Source organism: Chiloscyllium plagiosum, chromosome 27 (assembly GCF_004010195.1).
Source record: "Chiloscyllium plagiosum isolate BGI_BamShark_2017 chromosome 27, ASM401019v2, whole genome shotgun sequence".
Lineage (NCBI taxonomy): Eukaryota > Metazoa > Chordata > Chondrichthyes > Orectolobiformes > Hemiscylliidae > Chiloscyllium > Chiloscyllium plagiosum.
Window position 1 is genome coordinate 1,008,811 of NC_057736.1, and position 10,821 is coordinate 1,019,631.

At 45.3% G+C, this 10,821-nt stretch overlaps 2 protein-coding genes across 2 annotated transcripts in view; both read left to right on the forward strand.

The window, feature by feature from the left end:
• Positions 1 to 6,246, forward strand: part of LOC122563372 (doublecortin domain-containing protein 2B-like) — a 27,704-nt gene extending 21,458 nt beyond the window's left edge. Inside the window, exon 3 of the mRNA XM_043717113.1 lies at positions 6,058 to 6,246. Within this exon, the coding sequence (XP_043573048.1) occupies positions 6,058 to 6,246 (189 nt within the window). The remainder of the gene's footprint in view (positions 1 to 6,057) is intronic.
• A 3,712-nt stretch (positions 6,247 to 9,958) lies between these two features.
• The window catches only part of LOC122563459 (doublecortin domain-containing protein 2-like), a 51,347-nt gene continuing 50,484 nt past the window's right edge, over positions 9,959 to 10,821 (forward strand). Inside the window, exon 1 of the mRNA XM_043717205.1 lies at positions 9,959 to 9,996. Within this exon, the coding sequence (XP_043573140.1) occupies positions 9,970 to 9,996 (27 nt within the window). The 5' untranslated portion in view covers positions 9,959 to 9,969. The remainder of the gene's footprint in view (positions 9,997 to 10,821) is intronic.

Here is a 10,821-nt window from a genome sequence, read left to right on the forward strand (position 1 = left end):
AAAGATCGTATGAGGAAAGGTTGAGGCACTTGGGGTTGTTTTCATTGGAGAAAAGAAGGTTTAGGGGTGACTTGATAGAGGTGTATAAGATGATTAGGGGTTTAGATAGGGTCGACAGTGAGAATCTTTTTCCAGGTATGGAGTCAGCTATTACAAGGGGGCATAGCTTTAAATTAAGGGGGGATAGGTATAGGGCAGATGTTAGGGGTAGGTTCTTTACTCAGCGAGTCGTGAGTTCATGGAATGCTCTGCCAGTAGCAGTGGTGGACTCTCCCTCATTATGGGCATTTAAGCGGGCATTGGATAGGCATATGGAGGATAGTGGGCTAGTGTAGGTTAGGTGGGCCTGGATCAGCGCAACATCGAGGGCCAAAGGGCCTGTACTGCGCTGTATTCTTCTATGTTCTATGTTCTATGAACCTGTTTGGGAGAGGTCACAACACAGAAACAGATAAGTGAATAGTTTTAAGTATAGCCTTGCTGTTAATCTACAATATTGAATAGAGTGAGTTCTTTATTGATTCTATAATTTATTGAGATATGTCCCTGAAGTCATAAGTATTAAGTTAGCCTGGAGCATAGTTTTCTAGAGGAATAAGATGGTACTATTTTCTGGGTCTGTAGATTGGAAGAAGCAAAAATGGCCTTTAGTAGAGTGATATGCTCTTCTTGTCGGATATGAGTGTTACTGAGGATTATATCTGCAATAAATGTTGTTGGTTCCGGATCCTATCAGATCGACTGGATCAGTTGGAGCAACAGTTAGAGGCAATGAGGAATTTACAAGAGTTGGGGGGGTGAAGGATGGCAGTTATAGGAAGGGAGAAAAGCCGCAGATACAGTCACACAGATGGGTTAACTCCAGGAATGGTAGGGAGGGGTAGGCAGCTAGTGCAGGTGTGTTCTGTGGCTATCCCCATTTCAAACAAGTATGCTGTTTTGGAAAATGTAGGGAGGTTGGATTCTCAGGGGAATGTAGCATGAACAGCCAAGTTTCTGGTATCGAGACAGGTTCTAAGGTAATGAGAGGCATGTCGGGTTCCAATAGATCGATTGTGTTAGGGGACTCTCTAGTCTGAGGTACAGACAGACGTTTCTGTGGCCAGCAGCGAAAAATCAGAATTGTGTGGTGCTTCCCTGGTGCCAGGATCAAGGATGTCTCAGAGAGGGTGCAGAATGTTCTCACGGGGGAGAGGGACCAGCAGGAGGTCATTGTTCATATTGGAACCAATGGCATAAGAAGGGAAAAGGTTGAGATTCTGAAGGGAGAATATAGAGAGTTAGGCAGGAATTTAAAAAGGAGGTCCTCAAGGGAAGTAATATCTGGATTACTCCCGGTGCAATGAGCTAGTGAGGGCAGGAATAGAAGAACAGAGCAGATGAATGCATGGCTGAGGACCTGGTGTATGGGAGAAGGATTCACATTTTTGGATCATTGGAATCTCTTTTGGGGTAGAAGTGACCTGTACAAAAAGGACAGATTGCACCTAAATTGGAAGGGGACTAATATACTGGCAAGGAGATTTGCTCGAGCTGTTCAGGTGGATTTAAACGAGTAAGGTGGGGTGGGTGGAGAGGGAGAGGGGATGTGTGTGTGTCTGTGTGTGTGTGTGTGTGTGTGTGGTGGGACCCAGGGAGAAGTGAAGAAAGAGGTCAATCTGAGACTGATACGGTTGAAAAAAGAAAACTGAGTCAAACATTTAGGGCAGGCAGGGACATAGCAGAGAACAAGGTAGGACTGATAAATTAAACTGCATATTTTTTAGATTAGATTCCCTACAATGTTGAAACAGGCCCGTTGGCCCAACAAGTCCACACCAACCCTCCGAAGAGTAACCCACCCAGTCCCATTTCCCTCTGACTATTGCACCTAACACTATGGGGCAATTTAGCATGGCCAATTCACCTGACCTGCACATCTTTGTACTGTGGGAGGAAACTGGAGCACCCGGAGGAAACCCATGCAGACACAGGGAGAATGTGCAAACTCCACACAGACAGTTTATTACAATGCAAGAGGCCTATCAGGGAAGGCAGATGAACTCAGGGCATGGTTAGGAACATGGGACTGGGATGTCATAGCAATTACAGAAATTGGCTCAGGGATGGACAGTACTGGAAACTTAATGTTCCAGGATAAAAATGCCACAGGAAGGAAAGAAAGGGAGGCAAGATTGGAGGGGGAATGGCATTTTTGCTAAGGGACAGTATTACAGCTGTACTGAGGGAGGATATTCCTGGAAATACATCAAGGGAAGTTATTTGGGTGGAACTGAGAAATAAGAAAGGGATGATTACCTTATTGGGATTGTATTATAGACCCTCTAATATTCAGAGGGAAATCGAGAAACAACCTTGTAAGGAGATTTCAATTATCTCTAAGAATAATAGGGTGGTTATATTAGGGGATTTTAACTTTCCAAACATCCCAGTTCTAAACTGGGACTGCCGTAGTGTTAAGGATTTAGATGGAGAGGAATTTGATAAGAGCTTGCAAGAAAATTTTCTGATTCAGTATGTGGATGTACCTACTAGAGAAAGTGCAAAACTTGACCAATTCCTGAGAAATAAAGCAGGGCAGGTGACTGAGGTGTCAGTGGGGGAGCACTTTGAGGCCAGCGACCTAATTCTATTAGATTTAAAATAGTGATGGAAAAGGATAGACCAGATCTAAAAGTTGAAGTTCTAAATTGGAGAAAGGCTAATTTTGATGGTATTAGGCAAGAACATTCAAAAGCTGATTGGGGGCAGATGTTTGCAGGTAAAGGGACGGCTGGAAAATGGGAAGCCTTCAGAAATCAGATAACAAGAATCCAGAGAAAGTATATTCCTGTCAGGGTGAAAGGAAAGGCTGGTAGGTATAGGGAATGCTGGATGACTAAAGAAATTAAGGGTTTGATTAAGAAAAAGAAGGAAGCATGTGTCAGGTATAGACAAGATTGATCAAGTGAATCCTTAGGAGGGTATAAAGGCAGTAGGAGTATACTTAGGAGGGAAATCAGGAGGGCAAAGAGAGGACATGAGATAGCTTTGGCAAATAGAGTTAAGGAGAATCCAAAGAGTTTTTATAAATACATTAAGGACAAAAGGATAACTAGGGAGAGAATAGGGCCCCTCAAAGATCAGCAAGGTGGCCTTTGTGTGGAGCCACAGAAGATGAGGGAGATACTAAACGAGTATTTTGCATCAGTATTTACTGTGGAAAAGGACTTAGAAGATATAGAAAGTAGCGAAATAGATGGTGACATCTCGACAATGTCCATATTACAGAAGAGGAAGTGCTGGATGTCTTGAAATGCATAAAGGTGGATAAATCCCCAGGACTTGATCAGGTGTACCCTAGAACTCTGTGGGAAGCTAGAAAATTGCGTGCTGGGCCTCTTGCTGAGATATTTGTATCATCGATAGTCATTGGTGAGGTGCCGGAAGACTGGAAGTTGGCAAATGCACTACCACTGTTTAAGAAAGGTGGTAAGGACAAGCCAGGAACTATAGACCAGTGAGCCTGACCTTGATGGTGGGCAAGTTGTTGGAGGGAATCCTGAGGGACAGGATGTACATGCATTTGGAAAGGCAAGGACTGATTAGGGATAGTCAACATGGCTTTGTGCATGGGAATCATATCTCACAAACTTGATTGAGTTTTTTGAAGAAGTCTCAAAGAGGATTGATGAGGACAGAGCAGTGGACGTGATCTATAAGGATTTCAGTAAGGCGTTCAACAAGGTTCCCCATGGGAGACTGGTTACCAAGGTTAGATCTCACAGAATACAGGGAGAACTAGCCATTTAGATACAGAACTGACGCAAAGGTAGAAGACAGAGGGTGGTATTGGAGGGTTGTTTTTTAGACTGGAAGCCTGTGACCAGTGGACCTGTGCTGGTCCATTACTTTACAACATTTACATAAATGATTTGGATGCGAGCATAAGAGGTACAGTTAGTAAGTTTGCAAATGACATCAAAATTGGAGGTGCAGTGGACAGCGAAGAGGGTTACCCCAGATTACAACAGGATCTGGACCAGATGGGCCAATGGGCTGAGAAGTGGCAGATGGAGTTTAATTCAAATAAATGCTAGGTGCTTCAATTTGGGAAAGCAAGTCTTAGCAGGACTTATACACTTAATGGTAAGGTCCTAGGGAGTGTTGCTGAACAAAGAGACTTTGGAGTGCAGGTTCATAGCTGCTTGAAAGTAGAGTCGCAGGTAGATAGGGTAGTGAAGAAGGCATTTGGTATGCTTTCCTTTATTGGTCAGAGTATTGAGTACAGGAGAAAGTGAGGGCTGCAGATGCTGGAGATCAGAGCTGAAAATGTGTTGCTGGAAAACGCAGCAGGTCAGGCAGCATCCAAGGAACAGGAGAATCTTCAGGAAGGGCTTATGCCCGAAACGTCGATTCTCCTGTTCCTTGGATGCTGCCTGACCTGCTGCGCTTTTCCAGCAACACATTTTCAGCTATTGAGTACAGGAGTTGTGAGGTCATGTTGCGGCTGTACAGGACGTTGGTTCAGCCACTTTTAGAATATTGTGTTCAATTCTGGTCTCCTTCTTACTGGAAGGATGTTGTGAAACTTGAAAGGGTTCAGAAAAGATTTACAAGGATGTTGCCAGGGTTGGAGGATTTGTACTATAGGGAGAGGTTGAATAGGTTGGGCTGTTTTCCCTGAAGCGTCAGAGGCCGAGGGGTGACCTTATAGAGGTTTATAACATCATGACAGGCATGGATAGGATAAATAGACAAGATCTCATCCCTGGGTTGGGAGTGCAGAACTGGAAGGCATAGGTTTAGGGTGAGAGGGGAAAGATATAAACGAAATCAAAGGGGCAACTTTTTCACCCAGAGGGTGGTGCACGTATGGAATGATCTGTCAGAGGAAGTGGTGGAGGCTGGTACGATTGCAATATATAAGAGGCATTTGGATGTGTATATGAATAGGAAGGGTTTGGAGGGATATGGGCCGGGTGCTGGCAGGTGGGACTAGATTAGATTAAGATATCTGGTCGGCGTGGACAAGCTGGACCGAAAGATCTGTTTCCGTGCTGTACATCGCCATGACTCTATATGATTTGGAATGCATTTTGTGGAAAAGGTTTTGGCCAGGTCTAAGACATTTCTGAAGACTGCAGCTTACCAGAAACTGGCTGAGTCATTCTTACTGAGTTTCCTGAAGAAGGGCTTATGCCCAAAACGTCGATTCTCCTGTTCCTTGGATGCTGCCTGACCTGCTGTGCTTTTCCAGCAACACATTTTTCAGTTACTGAGTTACATGGCAGGTTTTTTTTCCATGAGGAGAGTGAGCTTTCTCACATGGTTGTCCCAGACTTGCTGCATTAACTGTGGACCATGCCCCTTTGGTGACAGTGATCCAGAGAAATTGGAGACACTCCTGGGACATCATGGTGGGTAAGAGGGGACTGGGAGCTCTCCAATGGGGGATTTCAGGCCTGTTGGGGCAATTAAACAAGCCTTACATTCACTGATTTGAAAATGCCATCCACAGGCTTCAGTCTGCATTTCATCAGCAGATCATTCATTATCAAGAACTCACATTCAGGATGACTGCCTCAAACAATCATTATCATTGCACTGTGCACAGACTCCTCATCATGTCTGCTAGGCAAATTTAATCAGGCAAAGGCACTTAGAAGTAGCAATCCGATGTTTCCATTTCATGTACTCACTCTATAAGATGCATTGGAGTACAACGGCATTTACAGAGTTGAAAGTTTATTGACTGTAATGGATCACGTGTGACACTGATGTGCACTCAGTAACTTTCCTCCCTCTGCCTACTTCTGTGTCTAAATGCAGCCTCACTTTCTGCAGCTGGAGGGTGGGCTGGGGGTGTGATGGGGCTGTGCTTGGCCCTGTTGGCTTGTAAGACTTGCATGGTCAACTCCTGATGCCTTTGGGCCTAGGGGACCAGGCCCAGTGAACATCTCCAGCCCAACTGCAGGCTTACCTTCCTTGGCACAATCTCCCACAGGCTCTGGGAGGACATGACAAGGCCTATGAGTGTTGGAGAATTTGGGTCATTTCTTCACCGTTGGGTTATAGGGATGTGTTTGTCGGCTTGCCATGACTGAGTCTCATCCACAAAGAGAACTGACTGAACTGGAAGTCTCAAAGCTGGGGGAGGTGAAAGTGCATTCTCTGAAGGTTCAGTATCTGCCTCCTGAGCTGATGGTCTCCCATGCTACTATCATCTTTGCAGAGGTTCGATGTGTGCTGCTGGGGCCTGGATAAGAGAAGAGAGGAAATTAGTTGCTTACAAGGTTTGAAAGTTTGTACAGATTAAGAATGAGGTTGAACCAATGGGTAAATGGGAAAGCAGCACAGGGAAACCTCCAGGGTTGGTTGACTATTAAAGTCCCAGACGGTGGCCATGCTTGTCTCTGGTGAAATTGAGGATTTTCTCCTTGTCCAGAGAGAGCAGCCAGGGAATGTGTGACACTCCACTACCATCTCAAACGTCTGGATCCTTGTTGGACAATCTTTCTTGTCATTAAGAAGCAGGAGGGATTGAGGGTGAAGGAACTGGATGCAAGAGCACTTAATGGTGAACCAGGGGAGGTGGTGAGGTGTCCCCAGTCAGTGAGTAAGAGGTGCAGTGGGCATGAAGAGTCAGTAATTAGAGAGGTTCAGGAAGAGGGGAAGAACCAATCATTGGGCATGAAGTTGGCAGTGGTGAGGGTTGGAGCCAAGAGCCTTGGTCAGCGGAATGTGCAGTGAGTGTGAGTGAGTCATGGCCCTCTCAGTGAGAGTGTCAGGCAGCTGGGAGACAATGGGGACACTTGCCCTTGCAAACGTCAGAAGCTCATTAATCCTTTGTGCACATCAAAATATCTGTTTCCGCCCAGGACACAGCCCTGACCTGGGCTGCACTCTGTACCCAGGCTCCTGTATCTGTGCAAAGTGGTATCCTGCCTTGGGCAGCAGGAGAAAGGACTGCCCTCCTCATTGCCGCTTCATCCACCAACTCCTGCAAAGCAGTGAGTGACCTCCCTTTGCTCATTGCCACTAGCCACACTGCACTGGGTCAGGGCCAGTTCCAGGCTTGCAGCATCTGAGGTGGGTCCCAGCAGACCAAGCACCATGAACGCCACTTGACAAAATGCTAAAAGGCTAACCAAGAAGGCAAACAGTCCGTCTCACCCTGTGTTTGTGTTCATTCATTGCATCTGGCAATTCATATTTGAAATTCGTCATGTATATAAATGATTTGGATGTGCACATAGGAGGTAAGGCTCGTAAGTTTGCAGATGACACAAAATTGGAGGTGTACTGGACAGAGAAGAGAGTTACCTCAGATTACAACAGGATCTTGATCAAATGGGCCAATGGGCAGAGGAGTGGCAGATAGAGTTCAATTTTGATTAATGTGAGGTGCTGCATTTTGGAAAGGCAAATCAGGACCGGATTTATACACTTAATGGTAAGGTGCTGGGGAGTGTTGCTGAACAAAGAGACTAGGAGCGCAGGTTCATAGCTCCTTGAAAATGGACTCCCAAGTAGACAGGATAGTGAAGAAGGCATTTTGGTATGCTTGCCTTTATTGGTCAGTGTTGAGTATAGGAGTTAGGAGCTGAAAATGTGTTGCTGGAAAAGCGCAGCAGGTCAGGCAGCATCCAAGGAACAGGAGAATCGACGTTTCGGTCAAGGGCTTATGCCTGAAACGTCGATTCTCCTGTTCCCTGGATGCTGCCTGACCTGCTGCGCTTTTCCAGCAACACATTTTCAGCTCTGATCTCCAGCATCTGCAGCCCTCACTTTCTCTCATAGGAGTTAGGAGGTCATGTTGTGTCTGTACGGAACATTAGTTTGGCCAGTTTTGGAATACTGCATGCAGTTCTGGTCTCCCTGCTATCGGAAGGATGTTGTGAAACTTGAAAGGGTTCAGAAAAGATTTACAAGGATGTTGCCAGGGTTGGAGGGTTTGAGCTATAGGGAGAGGCTGAATAAGCTGGGGCAGTTTTCCCTGGAGCATCGGAGGCTGAGGGGTGACCTTATAGAGGTTTACAAAATTATGAGGGGCATGAATAGCGTAAATAACTAAATTCATTTCCCAAGGATGAAGGAGTCCAAAACTAGAGGGCCTAGGTTTAGGGTGAGGGGGAAGGATTTAAAAGAGGCCTAAGGGGAAACTTTTTCACTCAAAGGGTGGAATGTGTATGGAATGAGCTGCCAAGGGAAGTGGTGGAGGCTGGTGCAATTGCAACATTTCAAAGACATTTGGATGGGTATATGAATAGGAAGGCTTTGGAGGGATATGGGCCGGGTGCTGGCAGGTGGGACTAGATTGGGTTGGGATATCTGGTCGGTATGGACAGGTTGGACCGAAGGGTCTGTTTCCATGCTGTACATCTCTATGCCTCTAAATTACACTGTACAAAGATTTGGACTTGAATATTTAATACTTTTTTTATTCATCTCCTTTCTGCATTTTGTTTCACTGAGACACCAAACCATTTATTTTCTTAAAATTGTCTCCTTTGTTAAAATAGCAGTTACAGAAATTGCATAATTACAGACTGAATATTTCGACCATTACCTTCACACAGTAGTTCTAGGGCTACATTTTGATCGGAATTGTTTGAGAATGTTACATTGCTGATCTTACTGTAAACGTTGTAGCTGGAAAGATCACAAATATTGCTTTCATCCACCTCCACAGATTTCATTCCTTAGCCACCAATTTCATCTCAGCCTGTTCCCCTGCCTCACTACTTACTCAGGCTGAACCTGACACTTTGCAGCTAAAACTGTCTGACCCAGATTTGAATGTTCCAATGGGATTTTGAATTTTTATTTATTTTCAATCCTCCTTCTGCTCAATCATTTCCAAACTCCTGCTCTCTGTATCCTAACTCGTACCAAGTCCCATCCGCCCAACACCTCCATGTGTACTTGCTGGACTACAGTGCTCTCTGGTCTAGCAAAGACTCAAGGTCCTCACCCTTGTGTCCAGCTCCTTGGCTTTATCCCTACCTTTCTCTGTTCCATCCTCCAGCAATAACCCCCCGGGGAACCCCCACATTCCTCCAGTTCTGGTATCCTAACCAACTGGCTTCCTTCGCTCCACATCAGACAGCCATGTCTCCAGGCTTTGGACTGCCCTCTTTAAACCCCCAGCTTCTCTCTCCTTATGAGTCAGACCCTACATCTTCCTGTTCGCGTGTGCCGCGGTGTCACATATATTTGCCAATGTTCTTGGGCAGCACCATGGAATGCATTGCTGTAGTAAAGGCACTATGTAAATGCATCAAGTTGTTGTTTTATATCATCAGCCCTCAACTCTCTAGGAAGAAAGACTGGGCAGCAACAAGAGAAGACCATTTAAACCAAGAGTCCCCTCAGTCCCGCCATTGGCTGAGCCTTGGCTGCAGGGAAGGTGTCAGTGAGTTTATTTGTATCTCAGAACTCTCTCAGGCTAACGACAGCGAGAAGTGTTCTTGAGCTGAAATATTAATGTTCAAAAGCTCCTTCTCTGACTCTATGGCTCTCCTTCCCAACCCCTCCCCTACCCGGAGTATCTTGGGCACAAGGAGAAAATTGGAAGGAATAAATTACTGCTCTTTTAAAAAGTCGTGAACCTGATTGTTATGATGTTAACAGCAACATGTTGAGACATGTTTCCTCATGAGGTGAACCGTGTCACTTTGTCAACGTCAGACTATTTTACTCAGTCAGCCATAATTAAAATAAGTCTTGCTTCAATTTCCTTCTTTCAGGAGTAACACAATTAAGCTGTGGTTTGTTGAATTGATGTATTAAGTATTCCTTTGCTGGGTCCTTTAGTCAGCGTGCAATTCTCTGTGTTTGCCGGCCTGTTATTATCTTCTCAACTCTTGTAGAGAACTCTATGGCATCGCCTCTCAGGATCATGAAATATATACCTGCAGGTTCCAGCTTGGCAGATACAACAGCCTATAACATTTCACAAGCAACTAACAATGCACACAATTATAAATGAGGAAACATTCAAGTGAGCGATCAGTGAGTATAACATTCGACTGAAAAGAATCTGAATTTTGCCTTCATGGATTTAAAAGATGATCAGAAAGAGGGACACAGCCACTTCAGTACTTGTAATGAGGGCAGCCAGGTGGACCGCATAGAATAGGAGTTCCCTGATTGGGGCTGTTAATTTTGTCCCATCAGGGAGCCCTGGCTGACAGATATAAACAGGAGAGTCAGGGGTTCTGTTCACATTGAGGGAGCTGGATCAGTGTCAAGGATTCTCCACGTGTGAATAAAGGGGGACTTGGTGATGGAATACCAGCCTCTGTGGAGTCATTTCAGCCATCAACAAATTTATGCTCAGCACACAAGAGTGGAATTGTTAAGAGTGCACATTAATGTGGCATCTTATCTTCAGAATGTGCTCTTGTTTAGCAATTACAATGTTATTGGAAATGGAATCATAATTTCAGAGGGAGCAGTGAGATTTGCAGCTGGCCTGATCTCACCAGAAGGGACAGGTACTGAGTCCACCTGTGGGCCCCGGGCCTGATTTGGCATCTCCTTTCCTGAAAGTGAGAGGCAGGTTTTTCAGGAGTGGGGATGGGTGGAAGCTGGCCTCAAACTCTCCCTGAGCTGGTGGCTTTGTTGTGGAAAGGGCATGGGAAATTACTGGACATTTGGGATTGGAGTGCCTTGAATAGTTTTGTTAGCAACCCCAACCCAGCACAAAGATTGCTTCTCCCCATACCCCCAGCAAGCACACACCCACACACACACACAATCACACACACACACACATACACACACACATACACACAATCACATACATACACACAATATAACACACACACACACATA